This window comes from Siphateles boraxobius, unplaced genomic scaffold, assembly GCF_051911475.1.
Source record: "Siphateles boraxobius isolate OS27281-9 unplaced genomic scaffold, OSU_SipBor_1 66, whole genome shotgun sequence".
In the NCBI taxonomy this organism is placed as follows: Eukaryota; Metazoa; Chordata; class Actinopteri; order Cypriniformes; family Leuciscidae; genus Siphateles; species Siphateles boraxobius.
The window spans coordinates 29,169,207-29,193,164 of NW_027509193.1; the positions used below are offsets into that span (position 1 = coordinate 29,169,207).

Below are 23,958 nucleotides of genomic sequence, written 5' to 3' on the forward strand. Positions count from 1 at the left end.
TAAACTTCCAATTACGAGTTATAGTTAGTATTGCGATGTAAACTCATAATTGAGTTAATAAGTCAGTATTGTGAAATATAAACTCACAATTTTGAATTATAAAGTCTGAATTGCAAGACATAAAATCAGTCAGGACTTTTTTCTTAGAATTGTGAGTTGATATCTTACAATTTGGACTTTATAATTAGCAATTACGAGTTTAAATCTCTCAATTCTCAAGAGGAAAATAAAGTCAGAATTGTGAGATATAACTCAAGTTAATATCCCACAATTCTGACTTTATAACTCACAATTATATATAAAAAAAAAATCAGAAATGTGAGATAAAAAAGTAGCAATTACCCATTTTTATTAATTTTTTTTACTCCCTGGTGGAATCAAGCTTCCATAAAGGTATGTAGAAACCAAAGGGCATAAACATTGAATCTGATATAATTTAAGTGACCTGATTAGGACACATAAAAATCTTGCAAGGAATTACAGCAATCATTCACATTCAAAGGCAATATTCAATATTTACAACACATGGCCCCTGAATATTAGAATTGAAATAATACAAGGTACTACAGGTTGCGCCACTGCCAGCAAATAATCTTATATAAGAATAAAATTATACAAGGTGCAAATCCAGTAACACGGTGTTACTTTCTGAATAATACATCATCTGTACATCACAGTTATATTCGGTGACAAACCCAGTCGAATTATAAATACACAGTTGAACGATTCCTCAAAAAATGCAAGGAGGAAATGCAACAGAAGTCTGAAACACACACACTTCTGTGCTTAATTCTCACCTGGTTACAGCATTTTCGTTTGCCTGTGCTGGACCAACATCCAGCGATGTACAATAAAGCGGTCAAAAACTGCATCTCCGAACGCGGCCCTTATTTACAGTTGCGATTCTCTTCACAGCTCAATTCCCGTAGGCATTACACCATATCTACATTGCAAGAGACTGACATGGTACGACACAATGTGACTGTGTCGACAGCAACTTTTGTTGCAAAACATCGTGCCCCTCGCTTGCAGTGTATACTGTGTAACGTACCTTATCAAGTACTTGTTTTCAATCTAAACCAATGTTTATAAATAAAATATAATATAAAAAATATATAAACAGCAGATTTAAGGAACCAAGAGGGAGTTTCACACGTGAACCCACAAAATCCATTGCCATTTCATAAATATAACAGCTCAACAGTGATTCTTCTTCTGATGAGAATAATTTCATGTAATATGATATACATGTGAACAAGATGACTGAGAGAATAAATATAAATATATTAACGATTTGTGTATCAATTTAATATTTACTTGACCTGTATGATCATGTCCTCTATAGCTATCCTAAAGCGCTCTTATTATTTAAAAGGCAACAGATTATGAGTGTTTTTTCCCCAAGCTTTTGTCGATATTTTCCTATGTGTAAATATATATATATATATATATACACAAAAAGTGTACAAGTTGTGAATTTGCTGAGTTTTACTGATCTTTGATTTTATGTTACAACTGCTGAACATGACAAAAACACTGCAAGCAAAACATATTTAGTCTTCAAGAAGAAATATTGATGCATTTGTCCCATAAATGAACAGATCTTCCTGTTTGGTAATTGAATGGTGGAGGGCTCAGACCTCTCAGACTTGCCTTGACTCCAGTGGTCTTCTGATGCCCAGTCATGCCAGTAGTCTTATGTTAGTGATAAACTGTTCCCCAGACCTCTTGAATCTTCTTACACCATTTGTCTGCATTTCCACTGGGATCCATTAGATAGTATGTCCTGTTTGGCTGCATATGAGGAAAACAATGACAGGATTTAGCAGCATTTCGCAAAGTCCCAAGAAGTACCATGATATTGCCATGTTTTTTGCACCATGTGTACTATGGCTTATACATGTTATTTAGAAATCATTCAGTATGATGGTTTAATCAAAGTACCATGATACTACAACTAAATAGTATTTTAGTTATAGTATCTAAATACTTCTAACAAATAGCTATATATTTATCTATAAAAACTACAATTTGTACCGTGTGGACAAAAAACGTCTTGAAATTCTTGGCCTCGGGGCGCAACTCTGGAGACCATGGAATTTCCCCCTTCAGTACTTTATTCACAGGATCCACGTAATATAGATGCGGCCCTTCAGTCAGTAAAAGCTGACGGCGTCGAGCAAACAGTCCCTGTGAAAATGACAAACAAGAAAGGGTTAAAAAAACTTACCAAAGGAAGCCGAAAGAGGGCGCTATTTGTTTTCTCACTCAACAGTTAAAACAAATTAAAAACATGCACCTGTTTAATACCATATAAGATAAGAAACAGGAAGGAAAATGTTACCTTTCTTTTGTCAACAGGTCCCATTTTATATATCAAGTTATTTTCAACAAACTGGTGCCTTTGAGAAAAAAACAAAAAAACAATTGTTAATGAATAACAAGCTGGCAGTGCTACTCGTGTTGTTGACCGATTGAAAACAGAACTATAAATGATCAAGAGTTCCTTTTACAACATGCAATAAAAAACTCAACAGGAAATGCGTGAGATAAAAACGAATTATTACTAGTGCATAAACCCACACAATCCCTAACTATGTATCATAACAAAATTAATGTTTGTTTAACTGTGCTGTCATTACAGGATGATACTTTAATATTTAACCAGAATGAAGGTTTATGAGCAGGAAAACTAATTTCTGAATGAAGGTTATGACATACCAAGGGTTGCCTCTTGTTTGCTTCTGCAGCAGAAGTCGTTTCTCCTCACTGGAGAACTGCAGGTTCAGCTCAAAGGAGTTGCTGTCCAGGTCATGGATGTACTGCTCAATGTTGCTGCAGGATCTCAGTGGGACGATCTGAGATGAGCTGGATGGAACCACCTGCAGGCTGCTGAACTGACTGAGGAGATCTTCATACTGTGGGATCCAAAGCAAACAGCAAATCAGTACACAGTGACAAGACCCACTGAGCCTGCAATTGAGAGTTCACAATTTGTACCATTAACTGACCAGGCATACACACCTAAATATTTAACTTTATTTAACCGGAAGTTGTGGCCGACTTTACTCAAATACTGTGACGTAATTCTGAAGATCACTGAATGTGAAAAAAAAGTGAATCTTGATTTTAACGCACTTCCTCGCCATCTCTAGCTTACAGCCGACTGACGGTTGGAGGGGAGCGTTTAACCCAATCTGTCAAACTGACATCACCAGAGAAAGAACGCCATTCTAAAGGGGAAACAAACTTTCGGATTTTAACTAAAGATTACGGGAAAAACGTATTTTTTCTGAGCACAGATTAATTGTTCACCACGATACTGGTAATGTGCGCAAACAAAGTAAATAGGGTCAGTTTTGATTTAAAGCAGACTTCAAAGAAAACATGAAACGGTGTCCGTAATGTAGGACATTTAATAAAAGGTCAATTCTGATTAAAAACAACAAAACAAAACAAAAGGTCCAAACAAAAAACAACGCAACAATAAAACAAAATGAAAAGCCCAAACAAAAAAACAACAAAACAAAGACCAAACAAAAAAACGCAACAAAATAAAAGCTCCAAACCAAAAATAACACAACAATAAAACAAAACAAAAAGTCCAAACAAAACAACAACCATACAAAAAGCTCAAAGAAAATACAAAAAGGTTTTTAAAAAACACAAAAATAAATCAAAAAAAAAAAAAAAAAAAAGTCCAAAAAAACAACAACACAACAATAAAACAAAAGCAAAAAACAACAAAGGGAAAAAATAACAAAAAAAGCACAAAAGACAGTAATTTTGCACAGTATAGTGGATAATACTAACATTGCCATAGTAGTCTTCATCATCTTCAGCCATAGCTGGTAGGTAGGGGGTCAGCTTGGGTGGGGTCTGAACCGGCAAATTCTCCCATGAGATTGTCTCAAAGAACATGTGGCCTTTCAGTGGATTGAACCCACCCATTTCCTCACATCCTAGCCGCTTTCTAGGGTCCAAAGACTGAAACCAGGAGATAAACAATGAATTTTCTTCAGCATAGTCATGCAACTGAAAATGAAGGTATGTAATGAAAACAAACTATTTTTACCAAAAGTCGCTGCACCAGATCTTTAGCTTTGGGAAAGAACTTCTCAGGAAATTCATATTCCAGCTTTGTTATCTTTTGGAAAATCAAGTACTCGTTCCTATTAAAAGACAAAAGTAAATGACTAACTCAACCAAATCAATATCAACTGAACGGTTTGTAGTCTCACAACTGAAGAGCTCTTAATAATCAGTTAAGAGAGAAGGAAAGGGTTAATGTACAGTCACATGGTTCAGTGTTTTGTTTTCAACGGCTGTCCGAGCCAATTTATTGGTTGTAATGTAACCAAAACTGCAAGCGGGTCATGTGACCCAGTGGTTGGGGTTTCCTCAGAAGCCCTCTCTACTGTCTACACAAACAAGTCATAAACACCAAAGCCAACATTTCCTGTTATTTCACACCATGTTTTTTAAAAACTGCAATTACAACAGTGATCAACCACCAGCACTTCAGTTGTAGTGCAATGCACCATCACCACATAATTAAAAACGTTTAATTGAACTAAATCTGAATTGATCGGTTACTCACCCAGCTCTAAACGGAGGTAATCCGGCCACCAGCTGATAGATTATGCAACCCAGTGCCCAGAGGTCCGAACTAAAAGAGAAATATCACAGAAAATAAAGAAACCCTAATTTTGATGCAATTGACTAACATCTTAATCTGGTAATATCGCGCAATTGCACATTAAATGGCAAAACCTTTTGCAGGCTGATTTTTCCGTCAGCAGCTCCGGAGAAACGTACTGTGCAGTGCCAACAAAAGAATTGGCTCTTGCTGTAAAGACAAATCTTTCAGGTTCAGATTCAGGAAGGACAAACAGCATCACATACTGTCCCGTTCAGGGTCCGTAACCCTGCTGACAACTCATATATGTGGGTGAAGAAAAATGATAGACAGTCCCATATTTATGCTACTTGAGTACTGTTGTGAGTGTATCTATAGATAACAAACACTTCATGCCTGACCTACAAGGGGGTTGAAGGAAGTTAACGACAGTCGTTATGAAAAAACAACAACAACCAGAGCAAAGCAATTCAATGAAATACTCATTAACTATACGTTACTTTGAGAGCTGTCCACAGACAACTGTTTCGCTGTCCCGAAATCCGTAATATGAATGTGCATGTCTTCGCTCAGTAAGATGTTCTCTGGCTTAAGGTCCCTAAATAAATAAATAAATAAATGCATATTCAAAAATGCATCACGGATGGTTTCAATCAAAGTCATATTGTTAGTCGAATTACCTGTGAATAATTCCCAGTGCGTGCAAATACTCGAGTGCACAAACTATCTCAGCAGTGTAGAATCTTGTGCAAGTCTCATCAAATGAGCCTATTTTGCGAATGTATCTAAGTAGTTCTCCATTCTTTGCATAACTGAGGGCGAAATCTGACGGATTAGAAGTTAAGAACATTTTAACAAAGTAATAATGAGTTTAACAAACACAGACCTGATTTCACAGCTTCACAGCTCGACACCCTTACTCCCCAAAAGGATACAAAGTTTATGTGAGTCTTGAAACGTGAAGTAGAGCTTTACGAAAAAGGGATGATCTATGCTTGACAATATATCCTTCTCTCTGAACACATAGTGTGCTTTATTCTCTTTCCTGATGTGATTCTTCTCAAGAATCTTCACTGAAAAACAAATTTCAAATGACATCAGTGTGGTTCATTTAATATATTATTAATATAATACATTCATATATAAAATAAATTGCCCATTACTTGCATATTCCTTTCCTGTGGCAAGTTCTTTTGCAAGAACAACCTGCAATTGAAATGTGTTCAGCTATTACAGCAAATCACTTGAGCCATCGTAAAACTTTGTTATTTAACTACCAAAAATATCAGTCACTAGAGTATACTGGCTGTTTGGTCCTCAAATGTAGTTGTTACATTGCTAATGATTAAATCTTTCATTGCAAAATCACAAAAGTTGTGCCCACCGTCGAGAAGGAACCCTCTCCTAAAATTTTGCCAAAGCTGAAGTCCTCCTTCTTGCGTGATTGTGGAGGTTTGAGGGTCGATGTCTTCGGCTGGGCACTTGCCTCACCCCCGCGGACCTCCATACTGAGACAGTGAGGAAGGCTGGAGTTGAGCTGAGTCTTTACCATTGATGAAGAAGCACAGGAACGCAACACCACGCTAGGCTGGATGGGAGCAGCATCGTACTGAACGAGCAAAACACACACACAGAGCAAACATGACACTGACTCAGACATGCGGGTGCATGTGCAATGAGGAACAAAACCACCTTGGAGGCAGTAAACCAGCAGCTGATAAAGTACAGTAGAGCTTCCGCAGAGGGGAGGGCTGTGTTTGTTTTCACCCAGGATTACGAGTACTCAAATTCATTCACTCAGACCTGCCTTTGTTTACGCTGCAGAGAACGCAAAATATTTACCCTGCTGAAGTTGCGAAAACACCGTTTTTGGTTAAGTCTAACCACACTTTTGTAACCACGTGTATAATAGGCTACCTGACTTAAAAGTTGAAGGCGATTGATCGTTTAAAGGTGCACTCAGTCACTTATTAAAAAGTTAAATACAGATATAAAGAGATGAATAGTACTTGCATGAAGTAATCATGCTCACTCAAATGAGATGAAGACTCCAGTCATATTAGTAGCCTAATAACACCAGCTTTATTTTACATGGAGTGAGTCGCCTCATAGGGGCAGACATGTTGAGATCACATGACCAGCCGAATACTACTAGTTTTATCCCAGTAACCACCCTTGTCCTGCTATTGGACCCTAACGTTTGTGGTAGAAATGAATCATGACTGACTGTGAATTACGCCTTTTTATGGCACTGGTAAACTTTTGCTTTGACATGATGCTACATCCACACCACTAGGAGGCAGTATAAGACCAAGACCACTGCTATATCAGATTCGTAGATCTAAGGGTACGTTTACACGACCACGATATGTTTAAAACGGAGAAGTTCTTCGTGTACAGACGACACCATTGTCAAAACAATTCCCATTTACACGGATCCACGAAAACGACTAAAAACGCTGTATTCTGCTGCCAGGATGTGTTAGATGGCGATGATACACTATAGACTGAACACGTAATACTCATGTGCATGACATCATCGTCTTCAGAGATTTCCGTTTTTGTTGTTCATACGGAGACCGTTTTCAAAAAGTTGCACTTTGAAAAAGTGCAAAATAGACAAAAAAGACAAAAGGTTGCGTTTTCAGGCACCCAAAACGCTGTTGTCGATCTTTGTCAAATGGCCAAAACGCATAAAAAGTTTTACATTTTAGTTGATAACGGTGTTGTGTAAAACAGCCCATGAGTTTAACGGATTAGCGGAAAAGAAAAAAAATGTAGGGGGGCTAAGTTCTATGCATCATTTCTTCATTTGATTTTAAACTTGAGAAAATGAAACAAATGCCCAGACGAATCGTTCTCAATAACTATATTAACTCATAACAATAAAACAAATAATCTATAAAATACATTTGAATGTGAATAACATGCATGTGAATTTTCATTTCGTGCCAACTTCAAAGACAAAGTTGACTAAATTAACGTTTAACAACTATATGGTTGACATTTACAGTCGTTTTGAAAATGAACAAAACAAAACTGGGGACTAAACTTGCACTTATAGGTTTGACAAATCCAATGCTCTTTCGAATAAGAACGTTGCCCTAATACAACCCGCTACTGATTAGCAATAGCAACTTATGGCAAATTGTGGTTCGCACCTGTGAATGATGTAACCTAAATGATGTAACCTAAACCCAAAAGGGACACAGGAAAGAAAACTGCACTCATTTAGCTATTTTATAATCTCTTTAAGTAACATCCAAGTATAGGTAAATCTATCTCTTTATTTATTCTCTTATAAATGCCATTTTATAGGGATGGCCCGATACCATTTTTTTCAAACCGATACGAGTACGAGTATTTACATTTGTGTACTTGCCGATACCGAGTACCAATACCGATATTTCTACAGCAAAAGTAACTATAGGCTCCCAGAAAAGAAGACAGAAGACTATTTTAGAACACAGGTTAGAAGACTGTTTTTATTTTCTTCTCTGCTTGTTTTAACAAGTCTAAAAATAAATAATAATGAGTAAAATAATAAATGTATTAATTAACACACAAACCACTGTTAATTTAACACAAAAGCAAGCAGTTACTGCGTGCATGGTCTGACATTACTGAATGCAAGCAAAGTGCGCTCCATTAATAGCCTAATTCCTAAAAAGCTGACAGTTCATAGCAATCTCACAAATCTGTTATTATCAATGAACCTGGCTGCACGATGAATCTTTCATAATATCCACACTTTGTTTGTTGTAATTAGAGGATTTGCCAGCATACAGAATTCAGCACTGAACAAAAAAGTTTTGAGCGGTGAGGGGAGTCTATCTTAAATGCTTCTGATTGGCCATTGCGTTCAAGAAATCAACATACATGTTTGTGATTGGCTACATCGCTCAACGCTGCAAACATGTTATGAAAAGAAAATCTGGCCTTTAAATCGTTTCTATTTTGTTTTAGTTGTTCTTCTTGCTTTTCTGCAACAGATGAATACAAATCTATTTGTTTCAATATGTTGTATTCATAGATATTTCTAGTTTGCGGTAGTCCCGCGAATCGTTTTATTCTCCCGCAACCCGCACACAGAGTGAGTGTATTACCGCCCGCGCCCGCGCTCGCACTCGGCGATCAGATCTAGTGCCGATCCGCACTCTATTGCGTTGGGAGTGCACGTCCCTATTCCGCAGTTCACCTCGACAAAGCACTCGCGGCGGCCAGTTTCGTTTCTCAAAATGTATGTGGTATCGGGGCGTGGTATCGGCGAATTTTTATGAGTACGAGTATATGAGGACAGTATCGACCCGATCCCCGATGCCAGTATCGGCATTGGAACCATCCCTACCATTTTATGTTTATATAGGACAATATGGTATTTAGATAGACTATTAGTTTGCTTATAATGATGACTTCACCAAAAGTAGGCTAACCTGAGACACAAGACTAAACCATCCAATTAAGAGCTTGTTCGGTAAGTTATTTTTTATGGAATACTGCAGTATTTTTCATAAATGATGTATCCGTGCACATCATTATTTTAACTTCATGTAATCTTTAATCAGAATAACTTCCCCTCCCTCTTGCTGCAACATCTCTTCTCTTCTCTGATGATGTGTTTACTGGCGTGAGGGCGGGACAACCCTCACTCACATGAGATCGACCAATAGCAAACCACAACCATCCAATCAATTCCCAATGGAAAAAATCAAGTCCCGCCCGACATTTTTTCTCATCCGATAAGTCTTTCCACTCGTATATGCACAATAGGGAAGAAAATACTATCGCAACTTGTGTTTCGTGCCTACTTTAGAGAAATATAGCCTCAAGTCTGAGATAACACCCAAAGCCATGCAAATAAAGCAAGATCTGCTTCCCCACAGCAGGTTGATCACTCCTCATTTGTTTACTATGAGAACTGTGGAGAGAGAGAAAAAAAAAACAAATTCTAAAAGGTTCTGTTATTAGTGTAAAACCTGGTACTTTCCAGACACCTGCTACATAGGGCACTTCTCCAATACCTCTTTGCCGAACACACTCAACCAGAAACTAAAAAGGACTGTCCCCCTGCCTGTAACTGACTAAATAAAAAGGAATGGATGCTACAGGAGCTTGATGTGAAGAGAAAAAAAAATAGAAATCAGGCCATATGCACACAGCATATTGACATTTTGAAAGAAATAATTTTCACGGTCTCCAAACAGCACTGAGAGGCACAAAAAATGCAAAGAAATCTGACATCATGCAGTGCAAAGTTATTATCTTTATTATTAGTATTTGTATTTCATTTATTTTGTACATTTTTTAAATAATAGTATTTTGAAAAATATACATCTTTGACATTATCAATTCAATTGTATAAAAAAATGCATTGTGCAGGAACAAAAAAGTGCATCCTACAAGTTATGACAACAAATGCTTTTTTACATTGCTTTAACTCATCAAAATAAGTTAAGCACTTGTCAACCTTTTTTTTATACGTTATACAAGATTCAACTCATTTTTAAACTCAGTTTAGTGCAATTTAAGTTGAAATGAATTAAATATCCAAGTTGATTGTACTTTTTTCTTAGCAGGGATGCTTTTTGGTTGATTTTTTTTATTTTTTATTCACTATCGTATCCAGTCCAAATCATGTCTTTTAAAATAATTAAAACTAAACTAATTAAAATGTTGGGTTTGTTTAGAAATACACACATACGTTGTTTATATTCGTCCGAATTTAAGATCATGAGGAACATAAATTCAACTTTTGATTGCTAGTGTTTGTATAAGGATCAGCCATCTGAACAGTTTAAGTAATTCAAGCAGACACAGGTAACATCACTTTCTTTATGACACATTAATAATATAAATGGGAGTGGCATAAACACAATGGCTAAAACAACAATGACGATTACGAGCTGCGCAATATGTCCTCTGGATCAATGGCATCCAAATGGTGTGGCACATTGTAATCTGATAGCAACGGCCAGTTTTCCTGGAAGTCGTATTTAAAACTAGATTAGGAAGTGAAGTTTAGATAGAGTCACCAAATACAATTCACTTACATCTCTGACAGCCAGCACTGGATGATTAAAAAAGCAAATAGTGGCACTGTACGCATGAGAGGACAGTATAGTAAAGTAAAGGTTGACAGGATGCCAAAGTAAGCGTGAATACAAACGAGTTGCAAGCTGGGTCATAAAGTGCCATCACAAGAAAAATACATTCATAAACGTCTAGACAAAGTGCTTTTATTTATTTGGGTTTAAAAAAAAAATTAATCGTATAATTCTATTCAAACAGCGAAAGACAGATGAATATGTACACAATGTCTACATATTACTGTTCGACTATGTCTCTGTAGATGCCTAATCTGTGTCGAGGCATACGAGCTGCAAATGTCAGATCATATCTTTTAGACTGTAAACAAACACGTCTAGCAGATTGACTTCAAATAACCGTTTCATTCAGTTGATTTGTAGGTAAGAGATGAGGCATGAATTTCCTGCATGTGCTGTGGCTCATTATCAAATCTTTAGCCACATAAACAACATCCTGATGCAGATGTCGTAACAATTTTCCCAGTACTGCTGGATTTGTGCAAATAAATTGAGTAATTATTAGGAGGCTACTGAATCTTTTGAAAACCTGATAATCTTTTCAACCTTATATAACCTTTTGAAAACGTCAGATGAGGTAAATATTCAAATATATTCAGGGTCTATTCTTCTGGGCCCTTGAATTTCAGTGAGTTAATTTGTAACACTAAATAAGCATTTTATGTATTTATTTATTTATTTATGTATAATCATTGTGTAGATTCTGCTGTGGCAGATTTCCATTTGCATATTTCCAATCCTTAAATCATTAATTCGTAGAAATAATATATTTAAATGATCAATTTATTTACTGTCAAATAATATCACTAATACATGAAAGCCCATTTCCGCCACAAAAAAAAAATCACGCTTTGATAATTCAGAATGTGTACATAAATTCGAAGTTATGACATACTATGCCATAATCATGAGAAAATTTAAAGTTGAAATTATGAGATAAAAAGTATGTCATAATGTAAGTAAAAAAGTAAGTAGCTCATAATATTGACTTTTTTATCTTAATATATTAGTATATCTTGAAGTAATTATGACTTAGTACCTATAATTATGACTGAATTTTTTATCTCAAATCTCATAATTTTCTACTTATGTGTCATAATTATGATTTACCAAAGTATGTTTTTCCCCCTTATTTGGCAGAAATGGCCTTCCATAATAAGACAGAAATCTTTATATTTGGATTATTAATTTATTTTATTCATTCCCACGACTCTTCCAGGTTTTCCATGACCATGAGCCTAAAGGGGAAAATGTTTATAAAAATAATGTTGTGTCATAAACTGGTAACTTATTGGGCAGGGTGATAGCCAAGGAAAAACACATAAAATGCATAAAGCAGAAGAGGCACCCAAACATAAGTGATTATCTCTAAACATGTTAAACAGAATAATCGAAAACCAGTTCATCCTTCTGCTTTAGAATCTGTCGAGTTAATGTGAAGCATTGTTTGTTTTAAAGGTCTCTGCTGGTTTAAAGCAGCAGTGATAGTCAGATGTGCGTCTTCAGAGTTAAATTAGCTTGTGCAACTCTCGTTAAATTTCACGGTGTTATTTGTCAAGTGAACACGTCTCTCGTGGAAGCAGTTTCGTGAGGAGACTGTACAGACACCTTAAACAAATTAAACAAATCCATCATTAACCGACTCTGCGCTGCTGCGTCACTTCCTCTGGCATGTTCACGAGCACTGCTGTTTGTTTTTAGCCTGTCAGCTGACAAACTACACGTCAAAACAACCGCGCTCATTAAAATACGATTATATATAATTAATGGCATCACTACATGCAATAACGATGAACTACGTTAAAGCACGGAAAGAGGTTGTTGTTGTTTTTTTGTTGTTGTTTTTTTTTAACATTTTTTTTATTTTATTTTTAGGAAATTCTGAAAACAAACAAGTGCGTGCTCTTCGTCTTTCAAAACACCCAACCAAATGACTTACGTGGTTTGAATTACATTTAGAAAATACAACTTACTAAAGTGAAATCCCTCCCCAATCACTAAGCTGCTTAGCTAGAAGAAGATAGCAACTGGCTAATTTGAACATTGTAAATAAAGATGCAGGTCCATGACACCCTATCATTCAGTGTCACTCGGTGTCTAATGTTGTATTTGTCATCATATACTCACTGTTTGGCTCTTGGTCTTGGCCATGGACGTTCACAGGCAGATGTCTCAGTAATGTTGTCATTACAGAGCTGTAGTGGATGGCCGCTGCTGCCTCTCTCTCCTGCCAGCTCTGACGTCACACCACAACAACGTCTCATGCAGCGGAGAGGTTGCCGTGAGAACTGCAGTACGGGCTCTCCCGACAGCAGAGGGCAGCACAGCACGGGCAATGAGTGAGGCAGAGAGTCAGACCGTTCCCCTCATCTGACTGCTGTAATCTCTCTGGATTGTTTTAATCTTTTGGATTGTTTCAACCTAGTGGAAACGCAACAGTTGTTGATTTTTTTTTTTTTTTTTTGGCTGTTGAAGCATGTGTCTATCTGTTTATTGATTTATGCTCTCCCATTTGCCTCCTTTGGGGCTTGGTAAAGGTTACTTCATTCATTCATTCATTCATTCATTCATTCATTCATTCATCCATTCTTTCATTCATTCATTCTTTCATTCATTCGCTCTTCCATGTACCAGAAGTTTGCCCTAAAATTAAGTAAATGAGTGAGTCTCTTTTTCAGCCCTTTTTCTGTAAACCCTATAGAGTTGGTTGAGAGTGAAAATTCCTGTAGATCAGCAGTTTCTGAAATACACAGAGTAGCCTAGTTCAAACACTTGCAGGAAGCAGAGATCAAGATCCAAAGAAAGTTTATTTTAATACACCAACCAAAATACAGGAATTTGTATGAGAAAGCACTACACAACAACTTAACACGACTAGTAACGGAACTAAGACTAACTCAAACTGAGGGTTTATATACACTGCAGACAAAGGGAGAAACTAACTAGATGATTAATAAATCACACACATGAACTGAACTAACACAATCGATTAGAAACCATATAAATAAACAGGGAGCGAACGGAGGAGAACAGAACTAATTACAGTAACAGCCTAAGATTAACAAAGAAACTCAAAAATTAACATAACCTAGAAACAGAACAAAACACAACCTCAATACACACACACACACACACATTACACACACACACACTCCTAATTCTCCTAATGTTAAGTGTGTAGGGTCATTGTTCTGCTGGCAAAGCCTTGCCCTTGAATTTATGATGCAGATTCAATAATAAATCATTCAACAACAAAAAAAAAACACTCTTTACCTATTGTGATTTAACAAAATGTTAAAACAATGGTGTCTATTTACATATAATTAAAAATAAACCAGTTTTTGTTGTAGGCTACTTCAATAATCTTGAATTAGATTGGATTCCTGTGTGCATTACTAAATAACATATATTTTTCTAGGTGACATTGCTTTCAGTGTTAGTGTGGCATTAACAAGCTTTTCCACATGAAATACACAATATTTTAATTTTCTTCTCAGTACAAATATCACAAACAGTAATATATACAGCACGAATGAAAAACGCAGCTACTTTTTGAACTACACCTCTTTTTACACCTCTTAGGCTGGACAACTTGTTTTCATTTAAGAATAAGAAATTCCTTGATAACATTATTTGGAAATGCCTTCACATTTTGCCCAACAGCATAAATTGTATACTTCAAAATGTGACTAAATGAATTATATGTCAGTTCAGAATGACTAATGTCTTCATGCATTCAATCCCTGAAGGTGTTTTCATCCAGCTCTATATCTCTGGCGATGGTGGGGACGGGGCTTGTGGGAATGTCGGTGAGAGTGCAGTAGTCCTGTTTCGAACTCATAGGCGTTGGGTTAATGATAACTGGTGCTTCAGAGGCCTCAAAGTCCTCAAGACTACGAGCAGAGTCATTCAGAGACAGAACATCTCCACTCAGACACGCCACGCTGAGAGACTGCATGAAGTCGTCCACTTCATCTGGCAACACTTCACAGAACAAAGAAAATTCCTCACATGGGATACTCGTCTCACTGCACGTATCGGCCATTTGGCGCGGGGCCCAGACCTCAGCTGTGGGGCGCACATAGGGTTGATGGCACTGTGCTGCGGGATACATGCACGTTTTCTCTACCTGATCCTGTAGTGTAGATATGACCTCGGAAATCTTGTCGACCGTTGAAAAGTCTTCTATAACATGAATGTCTTGTAAAGGACTTTTTGCCAAAACCCAACCCTTTTGGGGGGAAAAAGAGGATAATAAAAGAGGAAATATTAATCTCATATGAATATGAGGATACATCTAACACAATATATATATATATATATATATATATATATATATATATATATATATATATATATATATATGTGTGTGTAAAAACTACATTAAATAAATACACAATATTACACACACTGTAAATATACTATAAATTCATTGATATTATAATAATAACATAATATTATACTTAATATTATGTTTAAGAGGTTCTAAATGTTTTATATGTTTGTTTGTTTTCTTTCTTTTTTTATACATGACTTATGTAACTTTGCATTTTTCGTGTACAGACAACATGGATCTCCATGAAAACGACAAAAAACTTTGTATTATTCTGCCAGGCCAGTAGTTGGCGATGTGACTTTGTAGAGAAACACTACACACCTATAGACTGAACAGTAGTACGCATGTGCATGACATGTACTAACATATAGGCCTACTGTGTGTATATGTGTCTGTGTGTATATATATATTTACATTTATTCATTTAGCTGACGCTTTTATCCAGAGCGACTTACAATTGCTATATATGTCAGAGGTCGCACGCCTCTGGAGCAACTAGGGGTTAAGTGTCTTGCTCAGGGACACATTGGTGTCTCACAGTGGATTCGAACCCGGGTCTCTCACACCAAAGGCATGTGTCTTATCCACTGCGCCATCACCACCCCTATATTGTAAATATGATCAAAAATGGCTGTAAAAAATACATCTGCATTGTTTATCCTTTTGATCTTTCATTCCAAAAAACTAAACTTTCATTGAAGTAAAAGAATTGAAAGTGGGGGGAATCACATTATGAAATAAATGCTTTTCTCCAAAACACGCTGGCCATAATTATTGGCTCCCTGTTATTCAATACTTTTTGCAACCTCCTTTTACCAAGATAACAGCTCTGAGTTTTCTTATATAGTGCCTGATGAGTTTGGAGAACACCTGACAAGAACAGAGACCATTCCTCCATACAGAATCTCTCGTCTCCAGATCCTGCAGATTCACAAGATCATTCACAAAATATTGCTGCTTCTTCTCTTCAGTTCAGCCCATTTTCTATAAGGTTTAGTTTGGGGACTGGGACGGTCATGGCAGAAGCTTCATTTTGTGCTCAGTTACCCATTTTTGTATTGATTTTGTTGTTTGTTTTGGACCGTTGTCCTGATGGAAGATCCAACCACGGCCCATTACAAGATTTCTAGCAGAGGCCGTCAGGTTTTGATTTTTTATCTGTTGGTATTTGCTAGAATCCATAATACCATGTATCTGAACAAGATGTCCAGAACCTCCAGAAAAAAAAAAAATAGGCCCACGACATATAAGATCCAGCAGTATATTTAACCGTAGGCATGGGGTACTTTTTATCCCTGTTTGCACCAAACATATCTGGTGGGTTTGCTGCCAAAAAGCCCTTTTTTTAGTTTCATCTGACCAGAATCCAGTCCCTTTTGAAGTTCCAGTTTTGAAGTTTGTCTAACAACTGAAATGCTGGAGTTTGTTTTTGGAGGAGCGAGGAGGATTTTTCTTGAAACCCTCCCAAACAACATGTGGTGATGTAGGGGTTGTCCACTTTCAATTATTTTACTTCAATGAAAGGTTAGATTTTTTAAAAAAATTTGAATGAAAGATCAAAAGGATAAATAATGCACATTTATCTTTTACAGGCATTCTTGATCATATTTACCAAGGGTGCCATTCATTCTGAGCACCACTGTATATATATATATATATATATATATATATATATATATATATATATATATATATATATATATATATAGTATATTTATACTGTAAATATGTATACACATACATACTTTTTTAAATAAAATGCACTTAAAAACAAATATCTATCCATCTATATATGAATTAATATTATATTTTGGTGGTCCTCAGTGTTTTACATGTTTTTTAAAAGTTATAACTTTACACGTGATTTATTTATGTTTATTTTTGCAATTTTTCTCATAAGCCCCTTGTTCTCATTTCATGTACCACCAACGGGTTCAAACCCTCGCTTGGACAACCCTAGTCTATTTGAAGTCTGAAATCTTACCTGAAAATTGCCCTGGTAATTTTGATAAAGAGGCTTGAAGTACGTTGCTGGTGTTGGCACCCTTAAAAATTTTTCCATCTTAAATCTGCAATGCATAAATGTCACATTTTATATCTAGTTATCTTTCCTGCCTTACCTGTTGGTGTACTGCATCATTTTGCAGTAAATTTGTGGCAATAGCAGGTGTATGATAAACAATTACCTTGCAACAGGAACAGATAGAAGCAGAATTAAAAGTGCGAGTATTAAAAATGATCCAATGACAATCTTGCCGACTTGACTGGGCTCATCTTGTACTAAAAAAGAAATAATAAAAATAACAATAATAATATTAATATTAATAAAGTTGAGAAAAAAGAATAAAATAAAACAACCCGGGATGGATCAAATTTAAAGGTACAGTAACGATTTCTGAGAAACATTGTTTATATTTGAAATAATCCCAAACAAACACACCCCTCCCTTCATTGCTCCACCCCCAAAATGCTTGAAAACGCAATGCAAGAGTGGATGTCTCTTTATCATAGCTGAACCAAAGCAAAATAATGCTTCAATGACACTCAAAACTGTCCTGTTACTAAAGCTAACAACAGCATATCTTTGTCCTGTGAATCAGCAAAGCCAATGTTACTCAGAAACAACGCAACCTCTGTGTCCGTTTTCAGGCCTTCCCATTTAGGTCTCTCCAGCTGTCTTTTCTAATGTTAATATTAGATAAAGCTCTTGTCTGATCATAACCATTTTTTTTTCAGTGATTCCTCTGACGTTTTCTTTTTTGTATATCTCTTAACGATCAGTCTTTCTTTAAGGCCACATCCACACGAAGCCAGAGCTTTCCCTATCCAATCTTTTTTTCCCCCTCGTTCTAAAAAAAGATTACGTAAACACGGCGTCGTCTCAAATATCTGCGTACACACGAAACCACTGACACCGACTCAAAATGTAGTATACATGCAAGACCAGTATGTGGCGCTGTAATTCTGCCATAGAGATACACTAAAAAAGGAGAAGAATTGGAGCATGCGCATAAACCTTGCACGCTGTATACAATAATAGGCTCAGTAGCTTCTTCTACTTATGAACAATCTATAAATGGTACAAAATATGAAATGTCTTAATCAGACAACAGACAAGCATCATAACATAAGAAAGCAAATATAAAGAAATAAAGAAGTAAAGTAAAGAAATAAAATAAAATTACATTCAAGTAAATGATACATAAAGAAATAAAAGAGGCTCAGTAGCATCTGCAGCAAAAACACGAGCATGCAGTCCGCAGTTGTTATTGCGGTTACGTGACGAAACGGTGTCTAAGGTTGATGTGTGGGGTGATGACATCATCGTTTCACAAAATATACGGATTGGCTCGAAAACACACAAATCACACGAAAACGCAAGGGTGTCGTTTTCAGATTTATCCACTCCGGGACCCTGTTTTAACCTTTTCACGCATAAGTTTAAAATATTCTGGCTGCACCCCAGTGTGAGTTTTTCAAGTTGACCGTTATTTAGAACCTGTCACTTGAATCTGTTTCCATGGTGACACGTCATTGCTTGTCATGTGACACACCACAACCACAGCAGCACTGAATGAATAATGATCTCCTTTTATGTAATTTTTCCTTTTTTTTTTCAAAATATGAACATTTTTGACATGATATGCATGACAAATCTAATATTCCGATTGTCAAATATGTGCAAGAGGATGTGTTTTGTAGTTTAAACACCTTTATAACGATCGCGTTAGTTGAGCTTTATGCGCGATGGGCGCCGCCATATTGGTTTGTGCCACAGTTCAGAGAATCGGATCCAATTCATCCACTTCTCCTGAAATACATGAAAGTAAGTGGCCGGTGAACTGGGAGAAGAATAGAGTAAATTTTAAAGCTACTTACAAAATGTGTATCTGATATGAATAAAACATCTTGTCTAATTATAATGGAAAGGATTATTATTCCGCGTCCATAGATATCAGTGTGTATTTTGCCAACTTGCAAAACTTGCCAACTGTGATCTTATGCCTCTGGGACCAGCCAAGACTGATCATACCGGTGTGATCATTCGTGCAAAAGAGTTTAAAAAAAATAGCGGTTTCATGCTCCCAAAACGCCGGATCCGTCTGGACGAAACTACGATACGATACAATTTTTTTTACATATACAGCTAAACACGTCTCCGTGTGGACAAGGCCTAAATCTCCCTCTTGCTGACTCTCTCTCCTCCCCCATCATGAGTCAGAGTTTGTACACCTTTTCCAAGGTCAAATTCAAGCACTTTTCAAGCACTTTCAATGTCCATTTTAAAGTTTTTTTCCAGCTCCTTACACCACCGTAAATTACATACCAACACATAGTCAAAATTATTATTTAGTGTTTTTATCACATTAAAAGAGATAATGCTATAAACAGGCAAAATTGCATTTCGTAATAGCAGAAGGACCAGATATTTAAGCAAATCACAAGTTTTATTTTTCAAAATGTATCACTGTCTAATTAGATAATGCCTATGAATAATACTTTTCATTATATTAATGTCCAAATATTGCTTCACAGATAATGTGATTTTCAGGCTGTAAAACTGAAGAAATTTCAAGGGCTGAAAATATGAAGACATAGGATTTGAACAGAAATATTTCACAGGCCTTGGTTTTGGGACTCATTCTTGATAGACAAGTTTTTGAACAAAATCTGCAACAACAACCTGTAATTCAAGTTTAACCCAGAGGACTCTGACAGTGCACAGGCACCTGCCTGATAAATAGCCTGATAAATGTATTTCATTGCCAAGACATACATTTATCTACAGGAATAGAGCAGTGTATATATTGAATAAAGCCATCCTCAACCTTACAATAGGCTATGTGTGACACTCCATCTGACACGATTTCTGTTCAGCAATCAATGATTGTTTCATATGCATTAGGCTAACGTTTGCATGTTTTAATTTGCTGGAAGTTAATGTTACAGCCGAGTCGACCAAAGCGGAGCGCAGCATTGGCGAGCTCGAGCGCACGCCAAGGTCAAAGTTAAAAATAGTTCAACTTTTGCCACTGCGCTCTGTGACGATTACCTGCACGGCCAATAGAAACGGGGCATCCAAACAAGCGCGGAAATCAAAATGAAAACTCCGCCTACTTTTGCTCTGGCCAGCGTAGCGCAAATCGTTCTGTATCTGAAGGGCTACATTTTATTTCTCCATTTAATAAACAAACTATTCAGTCAGATAGGTATTTGTTGTGAAAGAAATACAGTTACAATTTCAAGCATTTACAAGCATTTTATCCAAAATGTAAGAACTTTTCAAACCTTGAAAACACAACATCAAAATTCAAGCATTCTCAAGGATTTCAAGCACCTTTATGAACCCTGATGAGTGGACACGCCCCCTACTGCTGATTGGCTACAAGTGTGTTGTGTTGCTCTGGCCAATCCACTTTCAACAGCGTTGTTTTAGAAATCGCTTACTGCACCTTTAATCTCTCAGCAAACAAATATATTTATATAAATCAAGTACATGAGAGTGTAAATATAGATCATCACAGAATTCACCTCTGTATGTTGTATTCCATTTGACTGTGCTGCTCCAGGCGCTCCATGTTCCACTGTATTCCTTATGTTCATGTATCCCAGTCCTCACCATAGCAGTGTACGTAGTTCCAGAATCAAGCTTCATTTCATCAATCTGAATCATGTTAGTGCCTGGATGAACACTAACCTCCTTAAAAAATAACATAAAAAAAAAATGGAACGTTAATGTGAAACCATTCATAGAAAACATTCATTTTCAAAGCAAGAAAACATAGATTGCGTTTTGATGTGGGTGAAACAGAGGATGTTCTCTGAGAACATACACTATGAATGGTCGACATTTACAGCTGAATCATCACTCTAATTAATCTTACGCTGTCATTTTCTCCATCTTTGTAGTACATGAATTTGTACATGATGGGTAGAATAACTCCGTATCTATGATCTTCATATCCAGTCTTCCAAAAGAAATGATACGTCCCATTTGCATATTGTAACGTCAGATTAGACGGGGGGTTTGGCTTAACTGGGAAAAGAGAGAAACTTCATGTATACGTGAAATATAAAAAGAAATAAAGCTTTTTTCTTTAGTTACAAAAAGATTTACTCACTCTTTTTTGCTGGACGAAAAACACTATCCAACAGAGACAAATTTTGATTGCCGTTTTCCCAATAATGAAGTGTAACAGCATATTCATCAGTACTAATAATTGTTTTAACTGTAAAATTGCAGGTGTGATCTTCACGTGCTCTCTCGAGTTGGCATATATGCGACCTGTGTGTGTTGGCAGAATATGGCTTTGTACTGGTAATGCACACAAATTCAAATGAAAAATAGTGTATTTACTAAACAGACAATGGTATTGAATAACTGCTTACAAGTGTCCCGGCCTTTGAAATTCCAGTGATATGTTACTAGTGGATGTGACTGGTAGTTTTAAAGAGCAGCTGATGGTTATCCAGTAATCTGTCACACAGATGAGCCCTTTTGTCAGAGCTGAAACAAGAAACAGAAAAATGGTCACATATTTTTGGAAGTACAATACATGTAAAATCCATTGTGACAAAAAAATGCAGATTTGAATTGTCTGTTTTACCCTGTGAACTGGTGTTAAGTTCCACTAAAAAAGCCAAGAAAACGCAGATTTTTCCAGTGCGGTTCATCATTCTTGTACAGGATTGTATGTACACACACTTCCAGATTTCAACTAATTCAGCATGCAACTGAAAAGACAGCCATAAATGAAACAATAATTAAACAGATTCCATCAGGTTCCATTGATTTAAGTTCTAGAGTTTTACAAATTAAGCGATTATTCTGAACGTGTATTTAATAAAAAAAATAAACATTAAATAAATAAAAAATCATATGTATCATACATTCCTGTATTTAGCCTAAAATTTTAAAGAACACATGTTAGAACGGACACAATTATATCAACTCACCAAATCTATTCTGAAGCATAGGAGACATATTACATAATAGCATGAACGTTGAAATCTGTGGCAGTGAATGGTATCTAGTTGGTTTTATATACAGAGAAGTTCCTGTTTATGTAGGAGGTCTTAACCTCAAAGTTATCTGAAATCTCTGATTAGTCGTTTAAGAAGGCATCACAAGGTTCTCACACATGTAGTGAACAATGTAGCGAAATGAAAGTTTCCTCACATTATGATATAGGCCTACAGTTAGTACATATAAAGTTTACAGATGTTATAGCAAAGGGAGGACCTGAATGCATTTTCAATATAAAATATATATATAATAATTTTCAGACAGAAAAAAGTGGACTTTCCATGTATGACAGATTCTATAAATGACTGACATTTATTGCAGTGACTTTAAAGATGAAGTCACAAATATGAACTTTTATTTGTGGTTTCCTACTGTATGTCACTGTGACTTTTTCATCTTCCAGTTTTAGATGCTGCATGCAGATAACTTCTAAAGTACTCCTGCATGTACAATTTGAAAAAAAACGTTTCTGTCTAATAGAACTTGTTAATACTTATATAACTTTTAAACAAAATTAATTGTAAAATAATAAGGCTAAAGGCCCGTTCACACCAAGAAAAATAACAATAACGACAAACATATCCATGTCCCCACAAACGCACGTACTATATCAATCTCCCTAGTTTTGTCGTCGGCCAGTATAAATGATCAAGCTCTTTAAAGCAGGATGGATTCTGATTGGCTGTCAATGTTTGTATCGTTCATCAGCTGGGTAAAAAATCATGATTCCAACAATATCGTTTCTCTGTGCTGTTATTGTTATAGCTGTGATGTGGAGTCTATTCTTTTATATTTAGAACGTTTTTTTTTTTAGAACTACGTCTTTAACGTTATCTTTGTAGTTATCGCGTGACCGGGCCTTAAAGGGGTGGTTGAATGTGATTTCACTTTTTTAACTTTAGTTAGTGTGTAATGTTGCTCTTTGAGCATAAACAACATCTACGAAGTTACAACGCTCAAAGTTCAAAGCAAAGGAAGATATTTGCTTTTGAAGAAATCGTTTTTTAAGGACTACAACAAACGGCTGGAAGGGACTACACCACATTCCTCCCGGGTTAGTTCCCACCAGAGCCGTTAAAGGGGCATTTGGCAACTATTTCAACTTAATAAAACCGTTTAGAAATCAATTTAATTACCTGTTCTGGTGAGAATGGGGACTTTCCCCGCTCCCCCCAACGTTCCCAGACGGAAAACCAACCTTGCAACATGGGGACTAACGTCCCAGTAAGTTGGAAATAGGAAGTTTCGTGAGAAGTGAGAACGAGTGAGAAACACAAACTGCTTTATGGCAATTCGACATAAACACACACACCGCCCCCAATGTGTATGATGTATTACTCACCTCGCTATGTCTCACCTCGGTAGACATAGTTCCACACGATAAAGTTGGCCGGCTCCGATAATAACAAATGCACATGAGCAGCGGTAGAAAGGGGGAGGAGGCCCGCAAGTGAGTTCACAGCTTTAGGGGGAGCTCGTTGAGAAAACATGCGACAACAAAAGTGAAAATCAGCGAAGAAATAGCTAGAGTTGCCGAATGCCCCTTTAAATAGGAGAGTTGCGACACTGTGATCTCGCCGCTACGCGGTCAAGTGGTTCATATAGCGCTACATAGTTAGGCCAATACCTCTTAGGACATTTGTCATGATTTCTGTTATTTTGACTGTGCTCCTGTACATAATTTGAATGAAGATTTTTTTTATATATATATATATTCACATTTCAGTCTATGGGAGTGTTGTAACTGGTTTTCAACGGCTCTAGTTCCCCGATCCCCAAAATTTACATAAACCCCATAAAGCCCTGTCCCAATACTCACACTAAGCCCTAAGGTCTTCCTCGAAGTGGATAC

General features: G+C 36.6%; 2 protein-coding genes across 3 annotated transcripts; both read right to left on the reverse strand.

Annotated features, from left to right (window-relative positions):
• Positions 1-1,473: 1,473 nt before the first annotated feature.
• On the reverse strand, positions 1,474-12,985 carry pdpk1a (3-phosphoinositide dependent protein kinase 1a). 2 transcript variants are annotated; one of them, XM_077213407.1, is made up of 14 exons: positions 12,871-12,985; positions 6,024-6,248; positions 5,803-5,845; positions 5,575-5,712; positions 5,320-5,464; positions 5,140-5,237; positions 4,774-4,849; positions 4,601-4,669; positions 4,076-4,172; positions 3,814-3,987; positions 2,722-2,918; positions 2,345-2,402; positions 2,038-2,190; positions 1,474-1,794 (listed from the first exon to the last, which is right to left on the reverse strand). In XM_077213407.1, the coding sequence occupies exons 1-14, from the start codon at positions 12,892-12,894 to the stop codon at positions 1,702-1,704; spliced, it is 1,590 nt and encodes a 529-aa protein (XP_077069522.1). In that variant the 5' UTR covers positions 12,895-12,985; the 3' UTR covers positions 1,474-1,701. The 2 variants fall into 2 exon arrangements, with proteins under 2 accessions (XP_077069522.1, XP_077069521.1); XM_077213406.1 differs by lacking the exon at positions 12,871-12,985 and having other exon boundaries at positions 6,024-6,406.
• A 1,382-nt stretch (positions 12,986-14,367) lies between these two features.
• il21r.2 (interleukin 21 receptor, tandem duplicate 2) lies at positions 14,368-21,792 on the reverse strand. Its single transcript, XM_077213486.1, has 8 exons — positions 21,688-21,792; positions 21,470-21,587; positions 21,202-21,365; positions 20,965-21,116; positions 20,612-20,780; positions 17,266-17,359; positions 17,064-17,148; positions 14,368-14,974 (listed from the first exon to the last, which is right to left on the reverse strand). The coding sequence occupies exons 1-8, from the start codon at positions 21,755-21,757 to the stop codon at positions 14,480-14,482; spliced, it is 1,347 nt and encodes a 448-aa protein (XP_077069601.1). The 5' UTR covers positions 21,758-21,792; the 3' UTR covers positions 14,368-14,479.
• Between the last annotated feature and the right edge of the window lie 2,166 nt (positions 21,793-23,958).

Coding starts and splice junctions, on each gene's coding strand:
- il21r.2 (XM_077213486.1), bottom strand. CDS start 21,757: ATGATGAACCGCACTGGAAAAATCTGCGTTTTCTTGGCTTTTTTAGTG. Junction 21,117..21,201: donor TTTTCGTCCAGCAAAAAAGA/GTGAGTAAATCT, acceptor CTCTTTTCCCAG/TTAAGCCAAACCCCCCGTCT. Junction 20,781..20,964: donor AAGATGGAGAAAATGACAGC/GTAAGATTAATT, acceptor TTATTTTTTAAG/GAGGTTAGTGTTCATCCAGG.
- pdpk1a (XM_077213406.1), bottom strand. CDS start 6,299: ATGTCTGAGTCAGTGTCATGTTTGCTCTGTGTGTGTGTTTTGCTCGTT. Junction 4,850..5,139: donor GTCTGTGGACAGCTCTCAAA/GTAACGTATAGT, acceptor TTGTCTTTACAG/CAAGAGCCAATTCTTTTGTT. Junction 4,173..4,600: donor TTACCTCCGTTTAGAGCTGG/GTGAGTAACCGA, acceptor GTCTTTTAATAG/GAACGAGTACTTGATTTTCC.